The 17,966-nt window shown below is 44.5% G+C and overlaps 1 protein-coding gene across 1 annotated transcript in view; it reads left to right on the top strand.

Annotated features, from left to right (window-relative positions):
- Positions 1-16,559: 16,559 nt before the first annotated feature.
- The window catches only part of ITPKA (inositol-trisphosphate 3-kinase A), a 38,781-nt gene continuing 37,374 nt past the window's right edge, over positions 16,560-17,966 (top strand). The window contains exons 1-2 of the mRNA XM_065636874.1: positions 16,560-17,075; positions 17,116-17,694. Of these exons, the coding sequence (XP_065492946.1) occupies positions 16,560-17,075; positions 17,116-17,694 (1,095 nt within the window). The remainder of the gene's footprint in view (positions 17,076-17,115; positions 17,695-17,966) is intronic.

Genomic DNA, 17,966 nt, shown 5'->3' with positions numbered 1-17,966 from the left:
CCCTCCAGCTTCTTGCTGGTAGATGTGCATGGCCTTCTATTCTTATTTCCTCTTTCACACAGGATCACATATTCTTCCTACAATGGTGACAGAAAAAGGGATGGCTAATTCATTCATCACAAGCACTAGTGAGTAACAGCAGACTCTCTAGTGATGCAAAAAAGTCTCTATAACTGTTCACAATGGACTTTCAGATTTGACATTTGCCTATACGGAGCTGTAAGTAGCATATTGCCCAGAACCACTGGCTGCTGTAATGCTGTTTAGCTGGTGTGGGTCTCAACAGAAAAAAACCTGCAGAGGACATGTGTGTACATGTGTGCTCTCATAACAACAGCTTACGATCCAGTGTCATACACAAACAGCATAAGTTGTGCATTGCCAACACTATCGAAATGAGAATAAAGAGTTGATATCTGTTGGAAAAGAGAAAAAAGGGACATTACCTTATAAAGGATCTGGTAACATTCCCCTGCAGGCATCTTATAATGTTCAACCCAATTTAATGCATTTCCATTTCTGTGAGCTTGAGAATACTTCCTAACATCTGCAGCTAAGAGCTGCTGTGCAGTGGCACAGGAGTACATGAGAGCTCTGCAGTATGTTTCAGAGTTAATTAAAACAATGGTGACTTGTAAAAAGATTTCACAGCTTGTGAAGATGAGCGTGGAAGTTTGGGCTGAGTTCAAAAAATGAGTCCCTGGGAGAAAATTGCAAGGTGTTTAGTAGCTGCATTGAGTTGGCTGTATTTTTTAGTGATAGTCAAGTGGCAATGTTTGTGGAAAACTCTGGTCTATAATATTTCCTGATGTGTGAGCAACTGCACATTGCCCAGAGCAGAGTGAGGACCACACCACCTTCTTTATTCTCCAGTTGAACCTCAAGGCTCATTCTACTGGACAGCATCATAAGTTCACCAATAGAAAGGGCTTGCTGTTATTTTGTTCTTGGTATTGTAATGTAAAAAAGTTGTTGAAGGCTCTGGACCTTGTCCTAGTCAGCCCACAAGAATTGCAATACACCTGTAAACTTTATGGTGAAAATGATAAGATGACTGTCTCTTCACGGCCTGGGAGAAAGATTCCCTCTACTGTCTTCCCTGCAAGCACGCTGTCTAGAACAACGGCTCTATGCTGAGCTCACCTCCCTCTGCTTTTGCCTAGAGAAGAGCTTCTTTCCTTTGGGTGCTAACTCTAGGTGATGTTTTCCTGGGAGGAATGCGGGTGCTTGCAGTTGGGAGCCGGGGTGGAGGCGGCACGACGTGGCTCGAGGCTCAGGTGCCAGGGTGGATTCGAAGGTGTAGGGGGTGCCATAAATCTGATTTATTGTTAGATGCCTGTGATATGACCACTGCTATGTTTCATTTCTGATTACCTTAATAAACTTTAGTGAGTTAACACATTAATCTATTTGTTCATCATTCATAATAACATGCATTTAAAAAAAACCCAAGGCTTGGAGCTCTTCCATGAAATCATAACAGAGGTCACACAGTATTAGACAACAACAAATACAAAGGCATTTGGCTTTGATTTGGTACATTAATATAAAGCTGTCTCACAGGACTTTTAAAGAATTGAAAGAATTAGCAAATGCTAATGAGTGTTCTAGTTTGGAGGAAAGATGCAAATAAGCGGGGAAAGGCAGAGACACAAAAAAATCTTGTAAAGTCAAGTGTGCATCTTTTCTACAAATCGATCCATCAGCAGTGAGGAAAAAAGAGAGAATTTTCCTATTCTCATGGATATCCTCACACACCCCCTTTCAGGATAGGCATCCAGAAACCTGACATCACACTTTCTTCGTGAAAGTATAACAGATCTGATAGTTGATCAGTGTGTGTCAGCAATGGAGATCATGTTACCAGTTGTTTCTTGAAGCAGGTGTTTCCTCCACTTAAAAGTGATGGTTCTGCCCTTAAGAAAGTCCTAATTTTTCACATAGTTTTGAATGTGAATCTTAACAGGTAAACTGTGATTACTGGTTTCTTGTTCAGAGAACTTCCCAAAGCAGGACATCTGTGAACAGAATAGAAGGTGTCTGCAGACAAACAGCATGATCAATAAAACTTTGAGTGTTTGCTGCTCCACAAAAGTGTCCTCTGACCAAGGGGAAGAAGAGGAAACACCACCCTTGCAAGTCATTGCACATCAAACAAAATGCAGCTCTTGTGGCTCACAGCTAGAAGGTGATTCTATTTCTGCATTCAGGCTGTTAATACGTCAAAATCTTTTAGCTCTATGATCTCCAGTTTTCTTGGCTTGTCTATCACAGGGCTAGAACAAGAAAAGGGAAAGTGAAACAGGAGAAGAAAACAACACATGGTCTGTAATTGTGGTGTAGGCCTGGCGTGATTTCTCCCTGTCACAGCACTTCTTATCTCCCTTCCTTCCAGAATTATATGCAAGGTCATGCTTTAGTATAAAACAAAAAGTTATTGAATTATATAACTTAGATAAATTAATGTAAAACAAACAAGATCAAAACAGGTAGAGAATTTAGCTGATAGATGTGTCTGAAATTTCAGGAAGTCCTCTTGGAAGTTTTGACTGGGTATTGAATGTACCCAGGTGTGCAGTTATAATGCTGCTTCTAGTAAGAACTGTTTTTAAAGAAAGAGGTCAAGTGATCATAAATCTCAGTCAGTATACTGAGAATAGAATTCCAATGAATCAGCAGATCAAAAATGAGTGATACATCACAGGATCAGATCTGTGGGAAGGAACTGGCTCAACACCATTTCAGCACTACCTGTGTATGCCTCACCTTTGCCCACAACTACTAAAACACTTTCTTTTCACTTCCAGGATCCTTCTTGTAGCTTTTTCTGGAGATGTACCAAAGCTTAGCAAGATGAAAGGGCTTTCCCAAAAAGTTCTATTATCCCACCCTGTGGAGATATTGTTAACGAGATTATACATCTTTCTGGGTATCCCACCAAAGGTAGAACCACTCAGTCATTCCTGGAGCTCGGAGCAGAACTTAGCACAAGTACCCAAAGCCAGGTGGGCACACTCCAGTGTATATTTCAATGATTTAGGAGAAGTATGGAGAAAGCTTTTTACCTACAAAACTATGACAAATATCGCAACTCCCACCTCACTTGATTGCATGGTTCCTACTTTTTTCCCGGATCCCTTCTTCAGTATTCACCTGAACTGCATTTATGGACTCCAGCTGAGTTCCCACAGTCAGGGGCCACCAAACAGGTGCTGCAGATGTTGACTTATTCAGGCACAGGTTGTTGCCAGGTGCATGTTGCTGGATGTATTGCAAGTATTGCAAGGAGGCTTTTCATGTGAGAAAGTTGTTCAAGCATGGGCTCCACAAGTGAGGTATTACTACAAGGTGAGGTGTGAATTTAAAGTGAAGGACTTTTTTAAGGCATTTCTGCTCTAAAATAAAACTCATCTTTCGTTCAGATAGGTTTAGTGGGTAGAGGGAGGAAGCTAATTTTGGGATCATCGACATCAAGTCTCAGAGGCCTCTGATAATTATAAATCAAAAGAGACAGGAAATCCTCTCTCACGAAAGGCCATCATTCTCTGCAGGATTAAATTTTGTTTACCCAGAGATTTGTCCCCAGGGCTGCCTGCATAGTAAAGCGGCTCCTTGAGACTTCTAACATTTGATAAGCATGAAATAGTAGAGTGACAGTTAGGAGAGAATCCTCCTGACATCTAAACATTAAACAATTGGTTCTGGATGCATTCTGTTCTAGAAATACTGCACAACTGAGAAGAAAAAATTGGAAAAATCAATCAAATTAATATAAACAAATTATTATCCTGAAGATTTTTGGTATTCAGTAACTGAATAATACATTTTTGGAAGGTTGAGATTATGGCTTTGGCTTTTTGGGGTTCTTGCTGCACAGCAACTATTGCTACAGGTAAAGCCCTGTAGGTTTTTAATTTTTTTTTAAAAAAAGGTCACAGCTTTTATTTGTAGTGATATTCTTTGTTGCTGTGCAGAGCCACACACCCACTTTAACTGTATGCCATGTCAGAATTTGGATTTGTTCACTAAATTCCTGTTGCTGTGGTATACACGCTGTGGAACTCTCTGTCTCACTGCTGGCAGCTGACTGTGCCCTACGTGCTTGGCATTTGTTATGGCCTCTGCCGAGGCTTTTCAGTCTGCTCTGGTTTTCAGTTTTGTTTGAGTCTGACACAGATTTAGCCCCCAGATTCTGTAAACTGCAGGTTTAGGAATCTCTCTAAAATTGTAAAAATATATATGTAAAGAAAAGCTCTGAAATAGATGTTTTAACTGCCTATTTCATATATAAACTGCTTTTAAAGTCTTTATATGAATTTAAGTCTTGCAGCCTTAGTAAATACCACGTATTGCAATTCCTGTTTGCTTTGCCTTATTTTTTTCCTAATTTTTGTTCTAATAAACCATAGATGTTATGAGTTCAGAATATTTTTCTCTCTCTCATGGCAGCACGCTCTAAGGTAAAGGTATAATCTGGTCCACCTAGAAGGGCCCCTAACTTGGGTACTACACTCTGCAGTAACAATTAACAATTTAAATTTATCATTGAAGGGGAAGGTGTCTATATTGACTATAATGTGGTGTTTGAAGGGTAAAATATATAAACAAATCAGTACATAAATGACTATTTCCTGCTGTCTCCCTCAGGATAAGGCATAGCCAATGTGTGCATCTCTATCTGGAAGCAAGGGAAGGATGCACTGTTCAGTTATTGGTAACATTTTACAGGGCCGTACTGCAGTGCTTCGTGTTCCTGTCCAGCTATGGAGACTTCCACAGGATATTCCTCCAGGGTGGGAGACATATGAACACTGAAAAGCATAGCAACACTTTTTTATACAGGTATAGACTAGCAGGGTGATTTGAATGCTTACACAGCATTACATCAGCCTGTCAGAGGAGTGAAGATGGCTTATCCTACAGCTATGGATGTGGAGTGCTTTCCACATTAGAATTTAGGCTGAAGAGGACTTACACCAAAATTTTTCACTTCCAGGGTTAATACTCTCATCTGAAAAATAGGATTTGCTTGCTGTGGCTGTTGAGTGTTAGGAAAATCAGAATCCTTTATCTGTGGGTCAGGTGTATCCTGTTCACACTGACCAGAAAGAATGCCTCACGGGCTGTGAGCTTAGGACTATCCAGCCCAGAGATTTCAAGTGGTCATAGGCAGGAGATAATACAGATCTTGGAAAGCACCACTGCAGTAATTCAAGCATCTATGAGAATATATTCGTGAAATGCTTAGCTCCAACAGTATAGATGAGAGATTAGAAGAACTGCACTTTTGACCTCTAGTGCTTAACTACTGAGTGCTTGCCTCTCCTCAAGAAATGAAGAGCTAGAAGAGGTCTCCATAACACCTTGCACCTGGAAGAGGAGAACAGGAAAGTCTGAGTTGAATCCTCCTTCCAAAGTGTGCAAGAACCTTTGGGACGCCACTGAGGGCTAGAAATTAAGGTTTCCTTGTCTCTTAAATTCTGCTCTGTAATTAAGCTTACGTTTGTATGACCTACTCGTGTCAAAAGGCCTGGGCTATCTGAAAACAAAGTACTTCACCTTTTCTAGAAAAGTTTTTGGTGAAATTCCTGAAGGTGTTGAAATTAGCATTGAGTGCTTTTCCACTGATATGTGTAACTATTAATTCCCCAGCAAAGGAATCTCCTTGACATCTTAGAAAATGAACCTGAAGGGGACCTCAAGAGACTGCCTGTTCCAGGATTTGTTATCTCTCATTCTCTGGCTCATGGCACCAAAGTCCTACCTACTCCTCACCACTAAACTTGCAGATTTTAACTCAGGGCTCTGCCCACAATGCCAACTGCTGCCTGCAACTGGTCAACAAAGCTCTTCATTAAACAGCTTCGCAAGCCATTTTTTTCAGGCTTTGCACACTGGTTATGTTTTGCAGAACTTTTATTCATCTTTGCTCCTCTCCTTCGAATTCTCTCCGGTTCCAGGTGGTCTCCACCTCTCCTGAAGCGTGATACCCAAAGCTGCATGTGTTATTGTGACTTCGCAAGTGCCACATAGATTGAAATGATGAACTCAGGCATGTCACATAATACATTCCCATTTGTACTGTGAATTCAATATCACCCTTGTATTAGTGCATCATCTCTTGTGGTTTTATACTGAACCATGATACTGCATCCAAACATCCTAGGACTCAAGACATGGATTCTAATCCAAGTTTTTCTACCTGGAGCTGTTCAAGCTCTCTAGCCTCATACAGCTAGGCTTTTGGACGTGGGTTTTTGTTTTGTTTTGATTTGGTTTGTGGTTTTTGTTTGTTTGTTTTGGGGGGGGGGATTTTGATAGATTTTGGGGTTTTTTTTGTGGTTTATTTTGGTTTGGATTTTGTTGTTGTTGGGGTCTTTCGTTTGTTTCTGTTGTTGTTGGAGGGGGGGGCTTGCTGGTGTTTGTGGGTTTTTTTGGTTTTTGGGGGTTTTTTTTGGCAGTTGGCCCCCTTGGAAATTGGACAGATCAGTTTTAATCGCCCATCTACCTTTGAAGCGAGTAACCAGTTCTTCATCCAAGTTCCTACGGGGCCATCTGGTGGTGATGTGTGGGCCAGGCAAGAGAGGATCATTCCAAGAGGTATTTGATGGTTGGTGTATTTCAGTTCTCTTATCTCAAGACTCTTATGACTGTTCTTTCTCTCTCTCTGTTTCTCTCTCCCTCTCTCTCTGATTATCTCCCTCTTTCCCTGGAACAAGTTTCAATTTGGCCACTAGTGGATTTCTTGTGCCAGTGATTGGGTGGGTTTGGTTTTTTTTTGGCCTGCAACTGGGCAGGACAACACAGCATTATAGATTTGATTTATCAGCACCCTTGTTAAGCTATAAATGAACTTTATGGTTCAATGTTATATACAAATGAATTATGAAGACAGTTAATTTTCAGTTGCTTACCTTTGAAGAGGTGTGCTTTGATTCATCTCTGTCGTTGTTTTAGGGAGACATTTATCCATTCACCCTCTTTGAATAGCTCTTTGTGAATTTGATTTTCATGTGACAATATGAAAAACAGGGTGTGGTATATGGTGATGTATGAACATCTAACTGGCCATTAGGCATTTTCTGTGTGAAGTACAGCTCAATTCCTCTATTATTACTCTCAGCCAAAATTCTGATGATCTATTTAGATGATGAAACCTACAGATAACATTGTTTTCAAGGAATCCATATGCTTGTGTATCAAAGGGGAAAAGATTTTCAGGAAAATGACCAAAAACTTCCTGTGAGGGAAATGCAGTTCCTAGAATGAAAATGCAAACAAACACCCTAGACACCTCATATCATTGTCCCTGGATCATCTCAGCTTAGAGTCTCCACTTCTAAAGGTGCTTATGTCCTCATGAGGCAATTTCTCAAACTCTTTGGCAAGTATTTTGATAACATTATAGGATTTATTGTTCCTCCAACTTATATACAGAAGTTAGTAAACACCACAACTAATTAATAGTCACCATTGCCAACTTAAAAAACACAAAACAAAACAACACACAAAACAAAACAAAACTAAAACCAAAGAGTCTTTCTTCAGGTTGATGACAACCCCACTAGGGAAACAAAGGTCTTCTCCTTGCAGTTTCAAAGAGCCTGTGGTTTTCCTTGCTTCCTGTCTGGTCATCATGCAGATTGCCAAATAGTACTTACCTAAGGCAATATGTTGCATGCATGAGTAAAATACCCTTCACATTTTTTTCTTTTTTTTTTTTCTCTATTTTTTCCATTATGTTAATTCCACGTTAATAGTTTTTTTATGCCAGTAAAAGCATGGAGTATTTTTCCCCTAGTACTTTTGCAGGGCTATTTTGTTTATCACCATTTATTAGGATAAATTGTGCAACTAGTCCCATCGGAAAGATGGAACAGTGGAAAACACTGTGTGTTCAGGAGGTTGGAGGAATGCTTGATTGCTGAGCCACCTATTCTGTCAGAGGCATCAGAAGCATCTGCTGAAAGACTGACCACCTTTGGCTTATACTACAGTAATGTAGTTCCTTATGAGGAAGAATGGATGTTTTAATCCTGTCTTGCTTTCAGTGTCTTTTTCAACCAATCTGCTGTATTGGAAAGAGAAACAGAGGGGGAAACCAAATCTAATGATCTGCAACCCAGTTCAGTTACTGAAGAGAACTCTTTGTGCTCTCAGCAATGGCAGGAACACCAAAGACAAGTGCCAGATATTAGCTCAGCAAATGGATATGTCAGCATTAACTTTTGCAGCAGGGTCCTGGGTAGTTTATTCACGTACAGAATTGAAGAAACCCTTAATAAGAATGGTGTAGGAAATCTCAGAATTTATCCACTAGGCTGAAGGAGAAGACAGAGTAATTTATATTCTGATCTGAAAAAAATAAGAAATTAAAGAGACAGATACGTGGTCCTAGGGAAAGTAGAACTTCTTATGGTCCCCATTATTGATTTACTTCAGCAGAAATTGAGAGTTAATATTTCTTTAATGCAAAAACCAGAGATTAATTTCCATTCAGTCTACTACCTGCTTCACTTTCAAAGTAATACAAAAAAATGTAATTAAAACTTCATGCATGTTACCACAGAAAAACCTTGGAAAAACCAGACCTTAAGCATATGTTTTACATGTTATTTTATCTACTTTTTATACTGATTTCCTCTTGCAACATCTAGTGCAATAGGCTGTCCATTGTGATTGGCTACACAGCATGAATGGTTATGTCATACTTGCATTAGGAACATCATTACAGTTACAGTGTTATCACTGCTAAGAATCTTACCAGACACTTTTCAGAGGCATTACTGGTGATGATAGTTTTGGGGACCTCTAGACGATGACAGAATATGGGTTTTCTGTTTTGAAGACAGAACCACTGACCTAACAGTACAAACATGAAGCTTTGTTTTGGTCTTAAACACTGCCTGGGCACCAATAGCCTGACAAAGACTGGCACTAACAAAGCAAGCTATCCAGAGCTTGTATGGACACACCAAAATCCAGCTCCACCGGGGCTGGGGTGGGCTCGGCTGCGTTGGGTTTGGCCGGGATGGGTTTGGCCGCGTTGGGTTTGGCTGGGGTGGGTTCGGCCGGGGTGGGTTCGGCCGGGGCGAGTTTGGCCGGGGTGGGTTTGGCCGCGGTGGGTTCGGCCGGGGCGGGTTTGGCCGGGGTGGGTTCGGCCGGGGCGGGTTTGTCCGGGGTGGGTTTGGCCGCGGTGGGTTCGGCCGCGGTGGGTTTGTCCGGGGTGGGTTCAGCTGGGCGGGTTTGGTTTCCCGGCGGTCCCCGGCGCTCCGGCGCTGTCCGCGGTGCTGGAACGCGGCGCCCGGGCCAGATGGACGGGCTAGTACAGAGGTACAACCCTACGGCACAGTGCGCACCTGAGTAGTGAGGCTGGAAATGTTCTTCTCATGCTATATTTTAATTCTGCTGCTCTTCTTTTGATGTTCATAGATCACTCTTTTCCCTGACACGCTTACAATCGGCTGGAGGAAGTAATTACCCAACACGCTCCTTTGCAACACTCTCCACCTAAAAAACATGCCACATACAGGTAGTGAAAACCCTTTGAAGACAGTGACAGTAAGCACGTAGTTATATTAGTGATCAACTTGTTCCTATGATTTCAAGTAAAGAAAGCATGTGTAAGTACTTCTCAGAGGCAAATAAATAAAAACCATGCAAATATTTAATTTTACAAAACAACAAAAAACCCAGAGAAAACATTTCCTGAATATTTTTGCAAATTATTTTAATTTCTATTCTATCTTGTATTCCAGTTTTTATTCTATATTTCAGTTGATTCCAGAGGACAAACAATCAAGTCTTCTGAATAAAAATCCCTGTCAAGTTCTTCATCATACTGTGATATAGTTTAAAAAGCTGGGCACATGTATGTGCCAACAGACATGCTGGGAATATGCAGGAAAAAGCAAACATTATTGTAAACATATTGGCAATAATTTGCAATTAGGTCATGATGAAGAGCATCTTTATATCCTAAAAAATGCTAAAAAACATTCTAAGTATGAGTAATTTTGCACAAGTGCAAACTAGACCTTCATATTAAAGCACAGCTGCTTGCACGTTGCTTAGTAATTACTCCTTCTTACCTTTTCGTTAAAATACACTCATATGGCATCAATAATACCACTATAGTGTGCCTATGACTTTTCAGGATATATTTGATTTTCAGTGCAGCACTGTCAAATGAACTGGCAAAGCAAACTGTGTGGACAAAGAAATATTTTATGGACTAAACCTCTGCCCTGCCCCAGCTATGAAATTGTTCCCTAAGAAATGATTGTTGGGGTATAAATTTTTTACCATATTTGTGTAGTAACACCCTTCATTAAAAAGACTATTTCAATTCAGCTACCATACCAGCGTCATTGTTATGATAAAAGCTGCTAGGGTTTCTTTCTGTGGAAAACATTAGTTTCTGCTTTAATCTTTGTCAAAATCTAAACTAGTTATCTCAGACTTTCAGTTTTCCTCCATAATCTGGAAGGGGGGTTACAATTTATTTTTTTCAATGTGTTAAAAGTGGAATAGCCTCTTGCTGAGATATCTTTTAATCAATTCTGACAGTGAAGAACCATGATTTGTTCTTTAAGTACACCCCTGAGCTGCAGGGTGAACGGGTGAAATTAAACTTCTAGAAACAGTCTGCCTGTGTACACCAAGCTCTTCTTTACACTATTATAAACCAGAAGTAAATCCACAGAATTTAATGTGAGCATTACTGTAAGCACAGGCAAATGTGTCATGATGCTCTGAGGGTGCTATAAATGGCTAGCCAAAAATAACAGCTGTGCTTACTGTCCTGGGTTCATATGGGACAGAGTTAATATTCACAGGAAGCTGAGAGGGGACACAGGCAGGACAGCTGACCCAAACTAGCCCAAGGGATATTCGATCCCATATGATGTCATGCTCAGTATACAAACTCGGGGAGCTCTCCTAGCGGGGACAGGTATTGCTGTTCAGGAGTGAGCTGTGCATGTGTATCCCTCACTTTCTATATTCTTTTATTGTTATTATTGATATTGTTTATTTCTTCATTTGCTATCCTGTTAAACTGTTTTTATCCCAACCTGCAAGTTTTACAAGTTTTAACTTTTTTTTTTCCCTGTCTCTCGTCCACATCCCACTGTGGGTGGGGGAGGAATGAGCGAGCGGCTGCGTGGTACTTAGTTGCTGGCTGGTGCTAAACCACAAGACTCATTTAAAGTGTAAAGTTAATAAGTGGTTTCACTGGAGTAATTATCTTTAGATTAAATCTTCATACTGAAGCTCTCACAGTCAGTTCATAGGGAACTATGAGGAACGTGGTTGTTAGGGTGAAGTGTTACCTGTAATCATCTCAATCACAAGACAGCAAAACTTCCTCTTGTTTTGTTATGACATTTTTTGTGTGGATTTTCTGCTGAAATGACAGTCATGGAAGATGACTTATTTAAGCTGAAAGCAGGCACAATACAAGCAGAAACCATGAGAGTATCTCAGATGCTCTTCTACGAAGGTGCAGCCAAGGAGGGAGTGCACGATTCACACACCAGACTAACAAGCCTGCAGCCAGCAATGCTGCTACCCGGCTGCTCCTTTTGGCACATGCTTTTTATCATGGAATAGCACACTTGGGCCCCTTCTCGTCTCCCATTTTATTCTATTCCCTGGATGTGTTTGCCCCCAGGCCAACAGTAAGAGTGCTAGGGAGAATAGTGGTGACAGGCTGAGAGGGAAGTGGGAAGGAAAGGCCTTATTCTCCCCCTTTCACGGGGAAGAACAGTAACTGTCTGCTGCACGAGATGGGGCAGATGTGGGAGAAATTTGTTTTTCTTCCTGGGTGTTTTCCACTCAGTTGTGATCTCTCCTTTCTTCACCTTCCATGTAGCTCTTACTTCCCGTAGTATTTCCCCACTCTTCCCTATAGACTAATCATATAGATCTCTATAGGCACTATATATGAGCAGACCACTGTGAGTCATTTTGGTAGCAGGGGTGCTGTATATCCTCTTTCCTCGCTCCTTGCCTTATCCTTTTGTCTTTTCTCACCCTCATGGCTGTCACCTTATGATCTCAAACACTTGCAACCCATTTTCCCAGGGAGCAGTGGCTTTTGGCTGTGCTTGAGGTATTAATGTATTGTCTCCACTGCTAGCTCGCCCTCTTGCATCTGAGTACGTGAGGGAGCTAAATAGTTCTATGTACTTCTGCTCAGTGACTTGACTCGGAAATGTAATTTTAATTCCAGCCACGAGGGGACCTTCATAGATTATTGTCTCTTTCCTGCAGGTTCATCTGGTCCATACACTGAGATCTATATAACCATGCTCACTTGTATACTACATCTCCCTCCTAGCTGAGGATCTGTTCAAATGCCAGTATCCCTGCTAAGTCATCTTCATATCCTTGGAATCTGCACCCAATTTATTCCACTGTTTAGATCAAACAGCATCTTTCCTGTCTTTACCCAGCAGCTTTGGATTCTCCTTTCAGGTCACCAACTTCCTACAGACCCTGGGTTGCTCAGCACTAATACTACACCGTACTAGTAGCTGAGCTGACAGCAGGGCTGGAGAATAGAAAAAGTTACTTCTGCAAGTGCTGATCCACAGATTCTGGGCCAGAGATCCAGGGCAGGGGACAGCTGCAGCACTGTTTGTGTCACTTCACATCTTAATAATCCAGCCACATTATGATTTTTAAAATTGCTGCCTCAGTTACAGCTATGCTGCTTCTTAGGTAAAAGCAGATTCCTAAATCCTTTCTTTTTATATGGCTTTCATTGAGCAGACGTCCACAGTTTATATCAAAATTCTCCAAGCCTTCAGCATAGGGGAATTTGGCAAATAGCCTACAAAAATTTATCCAAAAAATTAAAGAACTCACATTTCTTGCAGCAATTTCTTTCACATCATATAACCTAGGTTTGGAGACTCATTCTCCTCTTGCATGCAGTAGCTATGCACTTGGATAATTTGTTCTGGTTATGTTTGCATGACAAAAAGAGGTTGTGGCTGTAACATGCACTAACCTGCTCACTTAATCTAGCAAGCAGCAGAGACAGCAAATAAAGCACCCAGCCAGGGTCCCCAGCCCGTTTGTAGTTGGTGACTAGCCGACGAAGCTGTCCACCCTCACTGCTACCGCGACTCTGACAGCTACACCAGGCTTGCCAGCTGGCCCGGTCCAGAACCTGCTCTGCTCCCGCCTTCTTTGTGCAGAGAAGCATCATCTTTCTGCAGATTTGCTCCTGAAAGCCCATCCATACCCATGGTTTTCCTTTTTCACTCTCCAGGTGGAGCTGTGATCTTCATTTCAGTCACTGGGGGGAACCTTAGTCTTAGTCATGAAAGGTCTGTGGGTGAGGCGCGATCTTCCCTTAAGCCTGACCAGCTCTTGGGCCCATGTATTAATACCTTTCTCAAAGTTCTGAAAAAGGGTCTTCCTATACGAAAATGTAATCATCTTTTTTTTTTCTCCCACAGTTAGATCCTGAAAGAGATATTATAACTATTATAAAGGTTATCTTGCTTGTTCTGATGCATCCAAGAGAGACATGTAAATCACAACTCTCAATTACTTTTCAGGTCTTAAGTCATGCTCAGGCTGGAACTGAGGGAATTGTTTCTCAGCTGTCACACTCTAAGCCCTCTGAGAAGTCTCATGTGGGCAATGAAGTATTTTATTTGTGCTAACCAGACCAAGTTAAAATCCAAGTCTCTCCTCTAGATCATATTTAAACTGTTGTCTACATGAATCTTTCATATCTGTTAGAAATGTCCATAGCATATTCTTTGGCTTTGTATTTTCAAGTCTTAGACACCCTATGGGAATGCAAACCAAAAAGAAGTAAAAGTAAGCCAAATATTAACAATAACAATGTTTAGAAAGGGATTTCATGGGAATTAAATAGCCTTTTTTTTCCCAATATAAATAAAGGCAGAAAGTTCTTTTTGTAGCAGGAGTGTGTGAAATGTGAAACCCCGGCAGTGAGAAGCAATACCGATATGAATCAGAATGACTGAGAGAAACAAAACTTTTAACCCTTGGAGGTGAGAATGTGATCTGGTGGTTACAGCAGCAGAGAGCAAATCTGAAGCGCCCGTTTCTGCCCCTGACTCACTATATGTCTATAGTCAACCCATTCATGGTCTGTATATCAGTTTACCTGTCTGTAAAACCCATCTGTGTAAGGGACACACTTATCTGTATCTTATCAGATCCAGCTCTTGCCAAGCGTCATTGCTGACAGACCTTTGCTGTCAGGAATGCAGGATTTCACAAGTGGAAAATACAAGTCATTACCACTTTGCCAGGATGCCAGCACCACTTCTTTCAGTTGTACACTTAGAAGCAGATGGTGGTGATATCCGACTGACTGAAGAATCTCTTCATTCTCCTGGTAGCATTGAAAGACTTTGAGTTAAACTTACACAAACTTCAGAGATCAGTAGCTCTCTAAAGCTGATATGCTATAAAAGCAGTCAACTAAACCTATCTAATCTTATCCAATCACCACTAATTGATATTAAAATGGCATTTTTCTATTTTTATACGTGTTATGTAAATTACATGTATTGCATATATTTTTTTCTATCTTCATTATTGAAATTAAAACATCTAAAATTATATTTTATAACTGAACTATTATCTTAGCCCTATGTGGAGAGAGTTGGTGGTCTCAGAATTGTTGCTAAGGTTAAGGTTTACTAAATATGGAAACCTTTAAAATGTTTCCTAATCACAGACCATATATAATCCTGTAATCGCAGAATCAGCAGATAAAGCAATGGCTAAAAGAGGCTGGAAACTGAACTGTCCTGCCATGTGCAGCAGGGCTCCATGAAGGGCTCCTGTTTGGCCTGTGAAAGCTTGCGCTTGACCACTCTGCTGTGATTAAACCCCTTTTCTATCTTGCTTGCCTGCAGAAGGAAGCTGCCACAGCTACAACCTGTCTGTGTGTAATCTTGGATACTCATTTAAAACTGGCCTCTGCATTTTGTGCTGTTATCTATAAATTTATCACTGCGTGTCTTCTCATAAAGTCATCAATTATAAAATCATGCTTTTGATTAAACTATTATGACTTTAAGTATGTATTGGGCCTCATCGGTCTTCATATTTTGAGATTGCCTCTCTGCACTATAAAATTTGAAACTAATTACAAAGTTAGTAAGAAAAGCAGTGACTCTGTATCTTATTTCAGAAAGAACTTAAAACCGTTCCACTCTACCAGGAAGGAATATCCACGTATGAGTCCTTTGGTTTTCTCTTTGTTGGTAAAAAGCTGCACTGCCAACCATTTTCTTTGGCACTTTATTGCTAGTGTTTTTATATATTTTGGCAGTAGCTGTCACCTCTGCCTGCTCCATCACAAACATCTTGGCAGCTCCTTGGGAGAACTCCCACAACTTCTTCTACGCAAAGAACTAAATCTGCCACAAGACTTGGCCATCTAACCTGGAAATTCAGATTGTCCAAATTCCTGGCTTGGTAACACCTAATTCTAGAAGAGCATCTGAAGATACCTGAATTCTTCCTTACGAAGTTCCCCAGCCACCTTCCTGTCTGCTCCCGGGCATTTCCAAGCTGTGGGCTTTGTGAGTGGCACAGCAGTTGCCTCAGGAGAAGGTAAGTTGTGTGGTGCCTGTTGAAACAGACTTTCCCAAAGACTACCTGTAAGATCGGGCTGTTACACAGTAAACTGCAATCAAATAATCCCAATTAATTGAGACAGGTTAACAAATTACTCATAGTATCTCAGGGCCCAGGAGTCCCAGCCACAGCCTGGGCTGCGCTGCATTACATGTTGCAGGAGCGCAGCCCCTTTCACAAGGAGCGCGCAGCCCAAGTACCAGGCAAGAGACAACAGATGGTGAGAGACAGATGGGAGAGTACAAGGAAACAATGAGATAAATGAGCAAAAACTAAGTTGAAGACTTTAGCATTTGGTTCCAAAATTATTAATTTTACTAATCATCTCAGCTGATGTAACCCTACAGTAGGACGCCTTTCTCTGTTCCAAAGGTCTTAATAGCTACAATTACAACACATGCGGCAGCCCGGCATGGGTTACATTTTCGGTAAAGAGTGGGAGTTAAGCAGAGAAGTACCGAGCTGGAGGTTGTTGTTTGAGAAATTCATTCAGTAAAGGGGGCTGGGGTACCTCAGCAGCCTGGGGCTTAAGGCAACCTGATTAAGCACAGCTCAGTAGGTAAAGCGCTGACTGATGGAAAATTCAGGCTTTAGGAGGACGGCTCTGCCCTGCAGCCTCTGTCACACGCAGGCAAACCGCCGGAGGATGTTACAGGCGAGACGTGAAACCCGACCAGCGCGGTCGGTGGGAACCTCCCGCTCGGGGGCACCAGCGCGGCCCCCGCGGCCCGGCGGGCGCGGCCTCCGCGGCTGCACCGCGCGCCTCGGCGGGGCCCACTCAACACATGGGTCACTCGCGCACAACGACCCGGTCCCCGCGGGCTGGTGACAACTCAGTCACCCCCTCTCCCCTGAGCCACTCCGAGGGCTGCCGAGGTCCCGCCATGGCAGCCCTCGCACCGGGGCCAGGCGGCGCCATGGGGGCCGGGGCGTGCGCCGAGGTACGTCCCGCGGGCAGCGCCCGCCGGGGGACACGCACGGACCCCGAACCACCACGGGCGGGCCTGAGGGGGGTCGGAATCCCGGGAGGGCGACAAAGCCGCTGGGAGGGGGCTCGGGCGGGACGGGCGGCCGGGGCGCTCCCGCGCTGCGCAGCCGCCGTGCCCGGGGAGCCGTTACCCGGCGCGGGGCAGCGGCCGTTGGAGCGGGCGGCGGCGCGCGCAGCGGTGAGGCGGGAGGCGCCCCGCCGGGACAGCCCGAGGGCGCCGCCGCTCCCCGGGGGCCCCCTGAGGGAAAGCGAAACCAAAAGGGCGGAGGCAGCGGCGGCGAAGGGGCGGGCAGGGTCTCCCCGCGGCGCTGCTCGGCTCGCTCCTCCCCTCAGCGCCGAGGCAGAGCGGGGCGGGGGCGGCGCGCGAGCGGGCGGGCTGAGCGCGCTCCCATGGCCCTGGCGCCGGGTCAGCGGGCACGGTAGCCGGCTCCGGCTGTCGCCGCGGGTGAGTCAGAGCTGCCCAGGGAGGGTGGGCTGGACATGAGCCTCGCCGCCGGGCTCCGAGCAGCGACCGGAGACTGAGCCACAAAGAAGTTTCCCCGGCGGCGCGGCGCTCCCCTGTGCACGCCCCCGGCCGTCGGGCCTGGGACGCTGCCCGGCAGGCGCCCGGCGCTGACCCCGCCATGGAGCCCCGCGCGGGGCTGCACAGCAGCCCGGACCTCAGCCGCGCCAAGCGGCTGAGCGTGGTGGAGCTCCGCTCCCTCTTCGAGGCTCGCTGCGCCGCCGTCGCTGCCGCCGCCGCCCGGCAGCTGCCCGACCCGGCGAAGAGGGGCTGCCGGCGCCCCAACGGGGTGCTGCCGCCCGTCATCCCCCGGCTCACCGTCACCGCCGAGGAGAGCGAGGAGGCGCAGGGCAGCCCCCAGGCACAGCCGCCGCACCCGGAGAGCGGCTGGCTGAGGACGGACAGCTCGCAGCACCTGCAGTCCCGCAGGCTTTCCACCTCCTCGCTCTCCTCCACGGGCTCCTCGTCCCTCCTGGAGGACTCGGAGGACGACGTGCTGAGCGACACGGAATGCAGGAGCCAGGGCATCGTGCACCTGGAGCACGGCGAGGACACCAACCAGGTAGGGGGACGCTGCGGGGGGGAGTGTTTGGCCCGGGACGCGCTGCTCCCCTCCCCGGGCCGGCGCCCCCTGCCGGCGGCCGGCGCTGTGCGGGGTTGGCTGGGCGGGCCTGCCGGGTGTCCCCTGGCTGCCTCGGGGTCACCAGGCGCTCCCGTTTGGAGTGGGGTTTCTGTGACCCAGCTCCACGTAAACTCCGGGAGGCTCCTGTCTGGGGGCCAGTAGCAGTGCGATATGGTGTACAGGTTGCTGAGCCTGTTCGAAAAGCGCTGCTG

The sequence above is a fragment of the Caloenas nicobarica genome, chromosome 5 (assembly GCF_036013445.1).
Source record: "Caloenas nicobarica isolate bCalNic1 chromosome 5, bCalNic1.hap1, whole genome shotgun sequence".
NCBI classification, from domain to species: Eukaryota; Metazoa; Chordata; class Aves; order Columbiformes; family Columbidae; genus Caloenas; species Caloenas nicobarica.
Note: the sequence above shows the minus strand (reverse complement) of the source record. Positions and strands in the feature narration are given on the sequence as shown.